The 17,573-nt window shown below is 41.3% G+C and overlaps 1 protein-coding gene across 1 annotated transcript; it reads right to left on the reverse strand.

The window, feature by feature from the left end:
* Positions 1-1,057: 1,057 nt before the first annotated feature.
* tmem267 (transmembrane protein 267) lies at positions 1,058-9,768 on the reverse strand. The gene is made up of 3 exons (XM_072454851.1): positions 9,727-9,768; positions 3,926-4,379; positions 1,058-1,899 (listed from the first exon to the last, which is right to left on the reverse strand). The coding sequence occupies exons 2-3, from the start codon at positions 4,325-4,327 to the stop codon at positions 1,564-1,566; spliced, it is 738 nt and encodes a 245-aa protein (XP_072310952.1). The 5' UTR covers positions 4,328-4,379; positions 9,727-9,768; the 3' UTR covers positions 1,058-1,563.
* Between the last annotated feature and the right edge of the window lie 7,805 nt (positions 9,769-17,573).

Consider the following 17,573-nt stretch of genomic DNA (forward strand, 5'->3'; position numbering starts at 1 on the left):
ATTACAAATAAAATAATATAATAATAATAGAATAGAATAACAAAAATAAGAATAGAAGGATAAGAAAAATAATAATACAAATAAAATAATAGAGTAGAATAAGAAAAATAAGAATAGAAGGATAAGAAAAATAATTACAAATAAAATAATAATAGAATAGAATAAGAAAAATAAGAATAGAAGGATAAGGAATAGAATGAGAAGAATGAGACGAAGAAGTAGAAGAAGAAAATCATAAACATAATAAAAAAGTGGCTATTGACTTAATATTACATTATCATTATTATTGCATTTAAAAACAACAAAAACAACAGCTATAATTGTAGGTTTAAAGCCATACTGTGGAAAACCTCCGTAATGCACCTTTAACATATGGTTTTGTGGCCTTTAAACAATGGTGAAGGAGGATTTGCTCTAATACGCAGAGACAGTTTGTGTGCGGGGAGCCGACACCGGGCCGACGGCGACGAGGCCCACTCATCTGCTCAGACCAGGTTACCAAGGCAACCGGCCTCAATGAGACGTGCCTTCTCGAATGAGTGAGAGTTGATGAAACGGCGTGGAGAGCACAGTGACGGCAGCAGGGTTTCAAACCTTTGGTCGCGGAGTCCTTGAGAAACGCTGCAGGATTATTCTGCAGACTGTTACGAAGAGTCATAAAGAAACAGCTCTTTAGAAAGCAGCCCATCAATACTGCTATTCTCAGTCTACCTTACCAGAAGAAAAGCATTCTACGCTATCAATATTAGTCTAGTCACAATACTAAAATTACAGTCAAAGACCAAATCAAGTTTCATTAATGTTATCGAGTGGTCACTGCACCTGCTTTTTACTGTTTTGAAACGTGAAAATACCAACTTAACGAGTCCCGGGTAAAGCTAACAAACATTAGCATGCTAACAAACATTAGCATGCTAACGGCACGCTTCCTACAGACTTTATATTCAGATGCAGGGAAAGCTTTGGTCTCATTTTCACCCGAACAGATGCTTTTACAATATATCTGTGCTGGGGCAAAACAGATTTGACCTTATTACATCTTGTTGTGTTTTTCACATTTCCAAACAGTAAAAGTCAAGTACTTCCCCTTTAAGATCCGGATCGTTCTAAAACTGTTCAGGAACAATCAAACGATGTTTTTTTTTTCAGTATCAATACTTGGTCAAATTAGTATCTCGTTTTCACAATGTTCTATATCCTTAATCAATAGGTGCATTAAAACGATACCACTAAAGTGCAGAAATATCGCTTTATATGCGTGTTTAGCCCGAATCAGATTTGTTGCAGTCATTTTGGTTCATCTTTATCCAAACACCTGATATTTTATTGCAATATCATCTGTTTTTGATAGATATATAGAGTATCAGTGGTATCGGTATCGTCGGTATCAGCCTCGGTATCGGATCCGAAGTGAAATATCTGAAATTGCAAATGGCGTTCGGAGTGTGGTCACAGTCACTACATGATGTGTGTGAACACACTCTCCCCCGTGTTCTCCCTCCCCCACACTGTCCTCCCCTTGAACGTAGAGCGGCGCCGGGGTCCGGGGTCAGGGGTCAGGGGTCAAACGTCGATGGCCACCCCGTGCTTGGTGGAGATCACGTCCCTGGTCCCGGTCAGGTACATGAGCACGGAGCAGAGGTGAGGCAGCGTCGCCGTGGTGCTCACGTACAGCCAGTAGGGGACGGGGGCGGTGTTTCCGAACGGACACACCCACAGGCCGTGGCGCACGGCGTCCCGGACGTGGTGCGTCGCCATGGAGACGAAGAGCATCCAGGGCAGAGAGCACCAGGCGTCTTTGAGCCGCCCGAGCCACATGAGGAAGCGCAGCAACAGGCAGAGCACGGGGATGAGGGAGGAGCAGTGGAGAGGCGGGCGCTGGGGGAGGGACACGGCAGCCTGGGGGGACACAACGAGGACATGTCACTGTCCCGGGACATTTACACAAGTATAATGAAGAAATGACAAATAAATCAATTCTACAATAAGAACAAAGACGGCTTTCATTAAGATCATTTTAGGTGTAACATGTTTAAACCTGGAACATTCACCTCAACATTTTCCAAATAAATCCAAAATGATTCAATGTCTCGACACCAAGGTTATTCTTATAAACTGTCCTTTCTTAGCAGGACATCAAACTGGAACAGGTTTGATGTTATTCACAAAAGTTCAATTTTACAAAAACAACAATTCTTTCTTTTCCTGGTGCATAAATGTGGGATCGTGTTGATCCATTGAATGATCTGTTCAAGTACGTGATTATCCAGCTTTACTCCTCTTTATGTTCAATAAAAGTTGGGATTTAAAACCTGATGTTCCTCTGTCCAGAGCTGTTGCCAGTTTGAGTTTCTCTTCGCTCATGAGGCAGAGTCAAACAAAGAGCACAGACATCTGTTTGTACTGCAAAGAAACTACATTTGAGTCGTGTGTTTGGGGGAAACTCAGCCGGAATGAAAGGCTCAATGTGCAGTTCATTTTTGTCTCCTGGAAACACTGGACAAAGTTATTCTAAGGCTGCACTGACACTTTGTTCAGTCCTGTTCTTGTCCTGTTCTTGTCCTGCTTCAGCCCTGCTCTAGATCTCGCTTTAGTTCCAGTTTTAATAGTTCCATTTTGATTGTGGCGTGTTTTAAAAAAGAAGATTATGAGTATATGATGGCAATTCTTTATAAATGTGCTAAAACATGTCAGTAAACGTCTTGGTCTAGTATCACGATTAAAAAATAATTTGAAAAATGTAGAAAAAATATTATATAATACTCGAGTATTATATAATATTTTTTCTACATTTTTCAAATTATTTTTTTTGAAGGTTTACTCTTTTTAAATTGTTTTCTTTTTCATCTTAGAAAAAATTGTCAATTTTCTGATTTTGCACGTGTCCAAAACAATCATTATCCATTGTTTACCTCCCTTAAACCTGTGATAATTAACTTTTAATCATCCCTTCATCTCTATATTTGTATTTGAGTAAAGGACAAATATCATGCATTTGGATTGTTATTGGCCTTTATCCATGCTCTTGAGTACTTTGACATTGTGTGTTTTATGTTATACTGTATTTTCTGGATTATAAGACAGTTTTGGGGCGACTTCTACTCCAGAGAGACTTATTCCTGATATTGTTCGTTATTTTCACATGACAACTGCAAGAGGGCTCTAAAGCGACACAGAAGAAGAACCAGCACTTCCTCTACCTCCGGAGTTTGTTGTTTTGCTCCAGTATCGATGGTTCATGCTTTGTGTAACTCTATCTTGTCGATGGTACTGACTGAGCGTGGAGCTGCCGGTGCGGTGTGGCTAATGCGTCACTGTTAACGTCTGTGCGTCATGTAGCTGAAGGTGTTACGTTAGCATAGAACACTTATTCACCATGTGGTTCCTTCTCTAATCTTTTGTTGTTTTAAATTGCATTTCAAGATGTTCCTGGTCTTGGATTGTTCAAATCAATGTCCCCCAAATGTGACTTATACTCCAGTGCAACGTTTATATATGTTTTTTTTCTTCTCTATTATGCATTTTTTGTCTGGTGCGACTTATACTCCGGAAAATACGGTAGACATAAATCTGGGCTTTTCACTTCCTGGTGGAGCCATGAGTCGTCAAGATCGTGATTAGACGGCAGAAATGTACGACATCTGGTGAGGATTTATGGATTTGAAACAGCAGCAAAGAAGCTTCTCAGAGCCACGTCGCAGATCGAAAAAACCACCGCCATCGAGGAGATTCAGAACGGAGTGTTTTTGACGCTCGGAGGGAGAGGACTTTCTGACCAGGATTCATCTAACTAGTGTGATGAAGCTAAATGCTACTCCAGGTATGTTTTAGATGATGGAACAATGCTAGAACATGGTTAAAATCTTTTTTGCACGTTATATACCGTACGACTTCTGCTGTGAGACAAAAGCTGCACTGAAACTACCTTGAGTGAGAGCGAGCCGGCCATGTAGAAGTGGTCCAGGTCTATGAGCGAGGCCAGCAGCCCGGCCAGCAGCACCTCGTACACGTCGCTCCTCTTCCTCAGCCCGATGACCACGGCCCAGGCCCACAGCCCCACCAGGCCGTGCGTGGCGTTGTCCAGGGCCGCGCGGAGCCACAGGTGCTGCTGGATCACCCACAGCTGGAGCGCGTGGTCGGCCGCCACGCAGAACACGCCGAGTCCGGCCGAGGCCAGCAGCGACGCCGAGCTGAAGGTCTGCAGCAGAGCCTGGGCCTTCTCGGTCTCCAGGGCCAGACTCAGAGGTATCGGGACGCCCTCCGCTCGCACGCCCAGCAGAGGAGACGCCGACGGGGACGAGTCCAGCTTTGAGTAGAAGCCCTGCATCTTCAACTGTGTCTGAGCCGGAGGAACTGGATGTCAGCAGGACTCAGGAGCACTGAGGGAACAGAAGGCTTGAATAATGAGAAGAATCCTTTAGGCAGGGTTTTTATAGTAAGGCAAGGCAAGGCAAGTTTATTTGTAGAGCACATTTCATACACAAGGCAACTCAAAGTGCTTCACAGCAGGAAACAAATGCATTCAAATCACAAAGAAATTACAGAAACAGAAATGCAATAAAATTTAACTAAATTAAAAATTATCAATCCAACTGATTGTCTAAACCAGGCATGTCCAAACTAGGGCCCGGGGGCCAAATGCGGCCCTCAGACCAATTTTTGTTGGCCCTCCAGCTTCCTGCTATGTTGGCCCAAACAACAAAAACTAGTACTTTTTACTGTGACAGTGAGAAAATTCAGGCTTATTGATTGTTATACCAACCTAATATTGATGTTCCAAGTCTAATTAAAAGTGTGGAGACTCATTGCAATTACGTAAAATGCAGAATTTCGAATGATTCACTTTGTCATTCAACAAATTCGACATTGTCAAGTTGTTTGTGGCCCTCTGCCCCCTTTAAGTTTCAAAATGCGGCCCTTGGTGAAAAAAGTTTGGACACCCCTGCTCTAAACTAATAAAATCACAAACAAAAGAGAAGAGTGCAAAGAAAAAATCCTTTCAGTCATATGCGCAGCTAAACAAAACTGTTTTTAGCTTAGATTTGAACATTGTCAGAGTAGAACCTGTCTCACATCTTCAGGAAGACTGTTCCAGATTTTAGCTGCATAAAACTGAAACGCAGATTCCCCATGTTTAGTCCTGACTCTGGCACCAGCAGGAGGCCGGTCCATGTTTAGTCCTGTCTCTGGCACCAGCAGGAGGCCGGTCCATGTTTAGTCCTGTCTCTGGCACCAGCAGGAGGCCGGTCCATGTTTAGTCCTGACTCTGGCACCAGCAGGAGGCCGGTCCATGTTTAGTCCTGTCTCTGGCACCAGCAGGAGGCCGGTCCATGTTTAGTCCTGACTCTGGCACCAGCAGGAGGCCGGTCCATGTTTAGTCCTGTCTCTGGCACCAGCAGGAGGCCGGTCCATGTTTAGTCCTGTCTCTGGCACCAGCAGGAGGCCGGTCCATGTTTAGTCCTGACTCTGGCACCAGCAGGAGGCCGGTCCATGTTTAGTCCTGTCTCTGGCACCAGCAGGAGGCCGGTCCATGTTTAGTCCTGACTCTGGCACCAGCAGGAGGCCGGTCCATGTTTAGTCCTGACTCTGGCACCAGCAGGAGGCCGGTCCATGTTTAGTCCTGACTCTGGGCACCAGCAGGAGGCCGGCCCATGTTTAGTCCTGACTCTGGGCACCAGCAGGAGGCCGGTCCATGTTTAGTCCTGACTCTGGCACCAGCAGGAGGCCGGTCCATGTTTAGTCCTGTCTCTGGCACCAGCAGGAGGCCGGTCCATGTTTAGTCCTGTCTCTGGCACCAGCAGGAGGCCGGTCCATGTTTAGTCCTGACTCTGGCACCAGCAGGAGGCCGGTCCATGTTTAGTCCTGACTCTGGCACCAGCAGGAGGCCGGTCCATGTTTAGTCCTGACTCTGGCACCAGCAGGAGGCCGGTCCCTGTTTAGTCCTGACTCTGGCACCAGCAGGAGGCCGGTCCATGTTTAGTCCTGACTCTGGCACCAGCAGGAGGCCGGTCCATGTTTAGTCCTGACTCTGGCACCAGCAGGAGGCCGGTCCATGTTTAGTCCTGACTCTGGCACCAGCAGGAGGCCGGTCCATGTTTAGTCCTGACTCTGGCACCAGCAGGAGGCCGGTCCCTGAGGTAGTATTTGGACAGTAATTTTGTTATATAACCAGCTTGGGCTTAAGTGATTGTTATTTTGAAGATATGCAAACTTTGAATATTGAGGATATCGTTTATAGGAAAACAAAAATGCTAGAAAAATATAACTGAAAAATGATATGTTGTAAACTGTCAGATAAGAGTATATTTTTGCACTTTTGTGATACATTTTTTACAGATATTTCACATTTTGTCTGATAATGAAACCTCAACTAATAAATGTAAAGGCATGTTTTAACACATTTACATAATATCGTTTAAATATTTTGGACGGTACACCCAAAAATAATAAATATATACATTTTTGTCAATTACAGCGTGAACGCCAGGCTTTTGATCAGTGGCAAACGCACTTCTTAATGTACTTTATCTAAGGATGAAGTACACATTAGAACAATGATCATAAATAAAAAAGTAGGGCTGAAACTAAAGATAATTTGGCTAATTGGTAAGTCTAAAGATTATTCTTTCAATTATCGATTTGTTGTTTAGAATTCAAAAGCTGCGTGACGAAAATATTTAGACTAATATTGACCCAGATGAAGCTGAAGTGAAGTCGTTTGAGGATTTCTGTGGAGCACATTCATGTTTTCATCAAATACACTGCATTTACACATTTTGCACATTAATTTCTTGCAATTGTGGTTCAATTTGACTCATATTATTCATATATATTTGGACAATGCATGAGGAATGTGCTCAAACTAAAATATCTTAGTTGAGGTTCAAGTATTATTGGACAAAACATCACTCTATACCAGCGTTTCAAGATTACGTTAGATGCTGTGGAGGTCATTTTTTAAACTTTTAAATACAAACAATGTCGTCAAAATAGTCCCCAAAACATTTCCCACCTCTAAAGTGCAATCCCACAATCATTTCATAAGCTCACAAAATGATGATTATATTAGGACTAGATGATTGTTGTGCAAGAGCGCGAAGCTATAACTCACATCTACTTATTTCTATTTATGGCCGAACTGAAGCTTTCACATCAAAGACACAAGCGTGGCATAGCAACAGTAACTAAGGAGGTGGGAGGAAGACAGGAAAGACGTTTTCACCAAAATCGAGACATTTCTGACCAACTTCAGACCATTTATTCACCATCTATTTACAATTTATTCACCATTTATAACATGTGACAGTAGAAAAACACGCTCATGAGCTTTATTATTATTATTATTATCTGGGACAATTCAACCTAGATCCATGAATTCAACCCTGAGGAGTCAACGCAATAGAGTGAAATATGGGGCAAAATCCATCAACACAACAGATTCTACACTGTTTTGTGTTGGTTTTTTAAAGTTAATCTTCATTTTCACTAAAAATGTAACGCAGGCCAACAAACAGCGCCTCATATTAGCTGGATCACGCTACATGCTAACAGGCTACAGTGACAGCCAATGTGGTGTAAAAACGCTAGAGGAACCGTCGCTATGGTAACCGACATGTAACAGTAACTGCGGCCATGTTCTGACTGTGAGGTGCTCCTTGAGTCACGTAAATAGGGGACAGTTATTTTAGTAGTAGATACAGTGATTATTGAGACTTTTCAAATACATTTCAAACCAAATACATGTTGAAATATGTTGATTAAAAGCTTCTAGATTTAAGAATAAAAGAATATTGAGGCTGCCCCAAATAAATTGTCTGTTTGCTGTAACCTGATCCACCATTTTTCAAGTGGGTAGGTAGGTAGGTAACTTCTTTTTTTTTTTAAACTTTGAAGGCAAAAAAAAGATCCAAAATTAATTGTATGTTTGGTGTAACCCAACCAAAATGTTTTAAGTGGGTAGGTAGGAAGGTAAATTTTTTTATTTTTTATTTTTACTTTAAAGCATAAAACAAATCTAATTTTTATATAGAATTTAATGATAATTTGCCTATGAAATTAAGTTAATATTACCATTTAATAAAAGAGATCCTACCGTAAATGTACAAAACAAAAAAAATGAATAAGTCCAGCCAATAAACTATTTTTGTACAGGACAAATAATTTTATTTTTTGGCCATTTTCATGTCGTAGAATAGTCAACGTCCTCTTTTCGCTCGCTTCGTGCAGTCTGACACTGACACACTGAACACACATGTTGCCGTCGCCATTTTTAAAATTCTGCCAGTGACACGCAGTGACCGCCAGGGGTCAGGCTTCAACAGACAATGAGTTGAACGTTCTCTGCTCGTGTTAAGTTTCATTTTCATTTCTTTTTCGGCTTCGTAATATTTTTAGCGAGTTCCAGTGATACAAAATTATTCAACACGGCGCTTTTTTGAAAAAACGGTCGGTGAGTCGGCGAAATATAAGAAAAATAAAAGAATTTGGCATAATTTTGACAAAATGCTGATTTTTTTTTTTTCCAGTCGGCTATAATTTTGACGGCTCGGTCGGGTTACGGCAAACAGACATATTATTTTCCTCTGCCTGATGGATTTTTCTTTTTTTTTCTTAAATTACAGCTGTTTTAGTTATAAAAGGTCCTTTTTGTGTGTTAAAGGCGGTATGGGCGATTTGAGAACGCAGGCGGAAGTGCGCATGTGCACTCCCCCGTGCGGACCGATACAACACGCACGTGCGTTTGTTTATTAGCGCGACGGAGCGCATCGCTCGTCTCCCGTAGATTTCTGTCCACTTCTGCGTCAGCTCGAACTGTCTTTCTCCGTCTTCATTTTGCCCCGTACACTGAGGGAACTATATTATGATAGATCCATGCGCTTAGGCACGCGGAAACGTGGGGACAAGCCTGACGCGGCTGCAGGTGAGCGGTAGGTGCGTTTTATGATTGATACGTGGCAGGACAAATGATTAATCCACGCCACGAGGAAATATAATAAAAAAATTGCTGAAAAAAATCGTCCATACCACCTTTAAGAGTCTGTATAGTCATTAACATTTAGAATTACCATGACTAAATGTTTTTATTAGTTGGCTAGTTATGATCGTTTTATTTTTATTGTCTTTAAATTAACCTTGTTGATTTGATATATTTATAATCTAATTCCATGTTCTAAAAGTAATGCAACAAAACAACATCTTGCGAAGACTAATTTTCACTTTAGGTAGGCTGATAAATTATTCTTTTACAGTAATAGCCGTGAAGTAATCCATATATTTGTGATCATCATAATCATAATCATAACAATATTGCAGGAACTCTAACCGTCTCTGTCTGGACATTTATTGGTCCATCTATACTGCATGTGGACAATATGTCAATACACCACGTGGACACAATCACTGATAACTGATCAATTATATGTCAACCAATTCAAACCTTCATCCTACAATCACAAGATGGCCGCCACACTTGCCACAACAACAGACTCCGTTATCTCTCTAGCTTTCATCATTGACCCGGTGCCAGCGGCGGCAGGAGCGACAGCAGCGCAGCCGGAGGAGGCAGCTTCTGTGGCGGACTGCACCTGCCGCAAACTGCCCTGGTGACCGCACGGTGATGGCGCGGTCGCAGCCTCGGCTCTGCTCGGTAACGCGGTCGTTCAGAGAGTGCGGTTGAAGGGAAGCGCGGGGATTTAGTCGGTAGAAAACCTAAACAGAGAGACTTACCCCATCGCTCGGTGCAGGATCTGAGCGCCAACAACACAGACGGAGCCGTAAGAAAAAAACAGAAGAAGACTGAGCGCTTCCTGTGTTTGTGGAGAGTCACGTGCTGCGGAAGACTGCCTCCGCGTGGTCAAACCGCGCAACTACAACCACTGTAATATGGAGGCCAGTGAATAGAATACTAAATACTTTATATGTTGTATATGTTTTAATGTCATGTTAATACAAAATTACATATAAAAGACAGCAGTTAAATAAAACGAGTATAATTTAAACTAAAAGCCTCTTCCAGTAAAACCCTTAATGTTTCTATGGAAACCAGTGGCTCCAGTTTGAGTCCTGGAACCTGTTTTCCGCTCGTCCATAATGTGCCATGAAGTCTTAAAACTCACTTAATTTATATGAACTCTTAAAACTCACTTAATTTATATGAACTCTTAAAACTCGCTTAATTTATATGAACTCTTAAAACTCGCTTAATTTATATGAACTCTTAAAACTCGCTTAATTTATATGAAGTCTTAAAACTCACTTAATTTATATGAACTCTTAAAACTCGCTTAATTTATATGAACTCTTAAAACTCGCTTAATTTATATGAACTCTTAAAACTCACTTAATTTATATGAACTCTTAAAACTCGCTTAATTTATATGAACTCTTAAAACTCACTTAATTTATATGAACTCTTAAAACTCGCTTAATTTATATGAACTCTTAAAACTCACTTAATTTATATGAACTCTTAAAACTCGCTTAATTTATATGAACTCTTAAAACTCACTTAATTTATATGAACTCTTAAAACTCACTTAATTTATATGAACTCTTAAAACTCGCTTAATTTATATGAACTCTTAAAACTCACTTAATTTATTCTCTGCATTTGCCCCATCCTGCATGTGTTGCCAGGGCGACGTGTCAGCTCGAGGACACGTCTACAGATCTTGAGCTCAGCTTGGTCAGCAGCCTGTATCTGGAGGAGTTTTGGTGGATGTTTTAGAGTTGATAGAGGAAACTCACACAGACACGAGGAGAAACACAAAAAGGAGTCGAACCTGTGACCTTCTTGCTGAGAGGCGTGAGTGCTAGTCACTCAGTCAGCTGTGTGTGAGTGTTGAATGTATTATTTTATTTTTGTGGCACTGTGCCGGCGAAACAGATAAACCAGTAATACTTTTTCGTGCTGCTTTTAAACAACACAAAGTCGTTGTAAATTGCAGAGTTCTACACTTCTGCATCAAGGCTGAATCTGATGAGCTGAAAATGTGACTTAGTTATGGGACAGTTGAACTTGAAAGTGACAATTGTAAATCAATATCCAATCATCCTAAAAGCCTTAAGGGACTGAGGATAAGGATTCTGTTTACATGCTTTATGTGTTCATAATTTAGCATCTATTGTCATAAAATGTGGATATTTCCTTTTCTTCCCCCACATTTACTTCCGCCCTCAGTGCAGTTTGATAGTAAAGTTCACTTTGATTGACAGCAGGACATTGGGTTTCTCGTCACATCTTGTGTGATAAAATGTGAATATATGATTATATTTCTGTGATGTATTTTATCTGCATAATAGTGATATTTTATCTGCATCATTAGTCTAAGAGAAGAACGGGTGTTTGACAAACTGCATTTGTGAAGGGGTCGTAAAGATGGCCAAAGGATGTTTACCCGAGGGGGGGTTGATAACCCAGAGGAGTCTGGGTAATGTTTACCCAAGGCTTGATCTCTACGGAAAAATACCAAGTGCCTTGATGTGAGGCTGACCAATGAGAAATGTGACCCGCCTATTCCAGAATATCTAATAAAACCAACCAGCATGGGAAAAAACGGGGTGAGACGCGGGGGTGAGACGCAGGAGGGTCAGCCAGGCTCCTTACAACGGCTTGGCTGACACAGTCCCCGCGTTTTCTCCCATGCATGCCACACAAATGTCTGACGTTTCTGTGTCGTTTCATATTCTAAGTTGAATTGTGTTCTCGATGTGTTACGGAATAGCATCGGGTGTATGTCTAATTCCATGACATTTTCTGGTCCTTCGAGCCGGATGACAAGCAGCCCCTTCGCGGAGATTGACGGGTGAATCGGTGAAGTCTGTGCACAGCTGAAAGAAGTCCACTTTTCCCGTGGCCGCCCATCGCACCTCAGTCTCCGCGAGGAGAGCGCGTCGTTTCGAAGCAGCAGGAGAACACAGGCGACAAAGAAGGTCAGACAAAAATTTTGTGTGTGAAAAAGAGTTAGCCATAAAACGTTTTTATGCATTAGTTTGATATTTACTGGAAAAATATTGTAGACTTATGGACGAGATAAGTTTCTCACATAAGCAAGGCAGTTAGGTATTACTGAGGAAATACCCAGTTTCATATTACTGAGGAAATACGCAGTTTAGGTATTACTGAGGAAATACCCAGTTTAATATTACTGAGGAAATATGTGTGAATGTAAGCGCTGTGCACGAGCGAAGTAAGTAAGAGAGAAGTGTGAATGTGTGAATGAGGATTAATAGTGATTAACTAACAAGTGTGAATCACAATTAATCATACAAGGGTCACAAGGCGTTATTCTGAGAGATCTAAAATTTGCAGTCACGGGTGAATCTTTAAACACCTAGCATTATCTCCGGTGGAAAATCAATAAGAAATTCTACTAGAAGCTTGAGATATGACGTGACTGTAAAGCAAGTAGCATTTCTCTCAGACGACCGAGACCAAATAATGCCAAAATTATCACCCCAAACTGTAAAAAGACAAAGGAAAAGTCATAAGAGGATTTTGGAGGGAGACTTCCAGCGTGCTCAGATGACGTGGCAGAGAGGGGGAGATAAGGAGGGTCAACAAGGCAGGAGAGGAGAAAGCAGTTCAGAGGACGCTCTGAACTGATGAAATAAGTAAAGCTAAACTCAGCTGGTTTTAAATTTTAGTTAATGAGAGCTCTGTAGAACAAATTTAAGGGTTTTGTTTGATTGACAACAATCAATTATAAAGATTTCATTAAATTTGATAAGAGATGAAGATGAATTCAGATTTTTATAGATGGCCAATATTTTGGGGGAATGTGATGATCACAGACAGGACACTTCCTGTCCCCGACATAGAAGACAAAAGTTGTGTTTTTATGGTATCGTGTTTTTTGAGTGCACAGAACAAAGCTACGTTTTGTTTTGTTTTGTTTTGTTTTGTTTTATTATTGGACTTGACGGAAAATTATCTTTTTGGACTTAATGCATGACTAGATGAAAGTACAGGACAAAAAGACAGAAGTGTTTTTAAATTTAGAATAAAATGCAGGCACGGGCCTGGGAGTGATAATGTGGGTAAATGAGTGACTACTGATGTTTTTGGACATAGGAGTAGAATGGGTAGTAAGTAAAGTGATAGTAAAAGTTATATCAGTAACTTATTTATTTGTGTTATCATGAGGAAACCTCATATTGCATGTAGACGTAAGTGAGGGAATACGTTAAATAGTGACGTCAAATGCCCTCCCAGTAAAGACATGAATGTGTCATTAACTAAGGCAATTGATGCAGAAGTGGGGGGACATGGGAGGATATGGGTCATAAAGATAGTCAGAGATAAGGGGCTATTGACTGGCAAAGACTCTGGAGGAGTGTAGAGCAGTGTAATGCAGAAGAATAAATTTTATGAGACCCGCAGATTACCTGAAGATAGTGAAAACTAAACAGGGGGATGGGTAATCAATACATGAGTTTAGAAGCAGAATGACAGGGACATTATGAAGGATAACAGGGGAATCCCAGGGGATGCAGCGTCTGATAGTTATATCAGAAGCAATTAGAAAGTAAAAGCAGGTTACAAGTGAGGGTAAAGAGTAAGTGAAAAGAGAGAAAGAAAAAGCAGGTTTAGAAATTTGGAAATGGGTGTTTCCTCCGTTGCGAGAGGAAAGACAAAGAAAGTAGGAAGCAAGGGGAAAACAGGTTGATAAAAGAGATGTGCCTTATGGACAAGGGGAAGGTTTAGGATAATTTTGATGGTTATACACATATAGACTTGCTAGAACAAACTAATACACAATGTTTGTAAAGCACCACATGAGCAGGTGTGAGAGATCGAGTTTGAATCTCACCTGAAGCACATATAGAAGATTAGAACATATTACATTAGATGTGTGACTTTATGCAGGCCACACAAACAGAGGAGATGTGAAATTATTAATTATGTGAAGAATTCTAAGTTGTGAACTGACCCTTATGGCCAGCTCAACGGGGGAATTATTGAGATAATTATTATTGTTTGATGTATTTGTATTGCACACACACACACACACACACACATACATACACACACACACACACACACACATACGCGCGCACACGTGGAGACCAAACATTTAGAGTTTGAGACATTTAGAGTTTGAAACTTTTAGAGTTTGAAACATTTAGAGTTTGAAACATTGGGAGTTTGAAACAAATGGTGGTAAAACAGATAGGTTAGGGCAGTGTCGGATAACAGACACATAGACGGATTACAGACACACAGGGGGGGCCCAGCGCCGTGGAAGGGGGGCTCAGCCAGGGATGTGACCGCTGAACTGTGAAAGGTCAAGAGGTGACATTGCGGAGTGGAGTGACAGACGCAATTCCATCTCTTCCTTGATTACATCGTTGTAAACTATCTGGATTATTTAATTTTGTTTAAATGTAGTAGTTTGAGAAATGGGAATTCAATATCTCAAAAAGGAGGGATATGTACGTGTAAACAAATATTCCGAATCAATAATTACTAAAAAAAAAATTGTAAACAGGAAAACTGTTTGAAATACACTGAACTGTCGAAAAGACTTTGTTTATCACCACAGCAGAACGTGTTGGAGATGTGGTGTTTACAGAGACGAGCCAGGTGGACGGAGCAAAGTGGACGGAGCCACACCGTGTCGTCCTCACACCGACCAGGGGAGGGACGAGAACATGGGTGCTCTCATGGGAAATGTTGAGAAATGTCTGGACAACACAGCGGCAGATCCATAACATCGCAGACGCAGGACTTCGTTTGTATGAGTTTTGTCCAGAGTCTACGGTAGAGTACGATACTCTGCTACAATGGACGGGAGACAGATTCTACAGTACGCAAAGTACTATACTCTGCTACGATGAACGAGAGACAGAGGCTACGGTGCGCAGAGTACCATACTCTGTGAAAAAGAATCAACGAGTTATCATCATCAAGTGATGACGGTAATATGGGTGCTGAACACCTGTATTATACAATTGGGACAATCGGGACAAGAGGGACAATCGATCAACATACACAGAAATGGAATATAGAGGGAAGAAAATAAGTGATCAACATGAAAGGTTATGAAATGTGTAATGTGAAATGTTTAATGTACAATGTATAATTGACATGACAGTAGCTGAAGAAACACAATGGCATATTATACAGCCACTGTTGTTTGCACTAACTGAGAGTTTTTTATCTGCTACAACATCACTACATGTAATGTTCATGAGATTATGAATTGAGATGGGAAATGTACCAGTTCATATGTGTCATAGGTGTGATCGAAGCGAGCAGCGGGAGGAGGTCTCTTAAGAAACCAAGCGAGGACGTATGGTGGTGTGGAGACACAGTGCTGAGGGCTTGGAAACAAAGGGACTAGGACGTTGTGCCTATGTCTCTTTTGTGACCAGCATCACCCAGAACCATACCGCAGGGTCAAGGTCGAGAGGTTAGTGGACAGTCTGGTTCCAGTAGCACCTGATACAACGTATTTGATGTTATTGGGGTGTCCAGAGGTCCCTGACGAGTCAAACTGACTGACCACAGAGCAGCGGGTTTAAGGGCTTTCCGCTTGTACTTCTATATTTCCCATCACACCGCACAAATTATAGACAAGATAAATTGTCTGTTTGTCAAGAGCAGCGGGTTTAAGGGCTTTCCGCTTGTACTTCTATATTTCCCATCACACCGCACAAATTATAGACAAGATAAATTGTCTGTTTGTCAAATTACAGAGATTGACCAATCTGACTCAAAATTTAGGACAGTAATGCAGTAGAAATGTTGTGGGCCGAGAGAAAAGAAGTGTGTTCAATGTTTGAGAAATGTGCATTATTTTTTAAGTGTAAAAGTGTCATTTTAACACCAATATGAAAGACATGTTGAAAACTGAAAAGAATAATGTGTTTGGCATATGATACAGTGACTAATGCTTTGATAAACAGGAGGGAAATGTGATAAAATGTGAATATATGATTATATTTCTGTGATGTATTTTATCTGCATAATAGTGATATATTATCTGCATCATTAGTCTAAGAGAAGAACGGGTGTGTGACAGCATTTATTTGTGAAGGGGTCGTAAAGATGGCCAAAGGATGTTTACCCGAGGGGGGGTTGATAACCCAGAGGAGTCTGGGTAATGTTTACCCAAGGCTTGATCTCTACGGAAAAATACCAAGTGCCTTGATGTGAGGCTGACCAATGAGAAATGTGACCCGCCTATTCCAGAATATCTAATAAAACCAACCAGCATGGGAAAAAACGGGGTGAGACGCGGGGGTGAGACGCAGGAGGGTCAGCCAGGCTCCTTACAACGGCTTGGCTGACACAGTCCCCGCGTTTTCTCCCATGCATGCCACACAAATGTCTGACGTTTCTGTGTCGTTTCATATTCTAGGTTGAATTGTGTTCTCGATGTGTTACGGAATAGCATCGGGTGTATGTCTAATTCCATGACATCTTGACTGGTTGATTTTGTGACTCCAACTACGAAATCAAGTCAAGCCCTGTTATTTTGGAAAACAAGAGAAGGTCAATAAAGCCATCTGAAACTATTCGCTCGTCTGTTAAACTGGGTCGAGTTTCACTTGATTTGTCTTTTTTCTTTGTGAAACAGGAAACAAACAAATGCACAGAGAAGGAGTCTGATGACATGCACGGAACAGAAATATAACACACTTTTTTTGTTTTTGCTCCCATTTTTCATGAGCTCAACTCAAAGAGATGAAACTTTTTCTTTTTTCTAAACACAAAAGACCTATATCTCTCAAATATTGTTCACAAATGTGTCAATCTGTCTTACTGAGCAATTCATATTACAATTAATATTAATATGCATCCACCTTCCAGATGTGGCATAGCAGATGCTGATGAGATCAATATATCAGAGCTGTGCCTTTGACGTTGTCCATCACCTCATGTTGCAGCATGATAATGCACGGCCCCGTGTCGCAAGGATCTGTGCACAATTCCTGAAAACATCCCGGTTGCCTGGCCGACAGACTCACCAGCATGTCACCCATCGAGCATGTTTGGGCTCTGGATCGACGAATGTGACAGTGTGTTCAGTTCCTGCCAATATCCAGCAGCTTCAGTGGCCATGTTGGTCACACCAGACACTGACATGTTTTCTGACGCCTCCAGACCCTCCAAAAAAAGCAAAACCAAACATTTCAGAGTGGTCTTTTATTGTGGCCAGCCTAAGGCACACCTGTGCAATATTCTGTTCAATGTATTTAAAAGGCTCTTGACGAGGTCCAAAGAATTGGTCGTCTGATATGAAACTCCATGTTCACACCCAAAAATCTGACCATTATCTGATTTCTAGAGAAGATTATTAAAATGTCACAGAAAAATTCCCATCTGATGTGAATAATCTGATTTCTTTCTGATTGTTGAGATCTGTGCGGGTTTTGACAAAGGATATGGAAACGGAAAAGAGCAGACCGATGTGGCAAATGCAAAAAGGAATGAGAAAATGAGAAGGAGCCATTTTAAAATGAATTGTACCCCGTCCTCCAAATACAAGTGACTCTAAAATCCACAGATTAACTGACAAATATCTCCATGTGTTTTTGTCTTGTTCTGTAAACACACCAAGAACAAG

Source organism: Eucyclogobius newberryi, unplaced genomic scaffold (genome assembly GCF_026437365.1).
Source record: "Eucyclogobius newberryi isolate DKJ021-1_F unplaced genomic scaffold, fEucNew1.0.hap1 SCAF_2, whole genome shotgun sequence".
Classification (NCBI taxonomy): domain Eukaryota; kingdom Metazoa; phylum Chordata; class Actinopteri; order Gobiiformes; family Gobiidae; genus Eucyclogobius; species Eucyclogobius newberryi.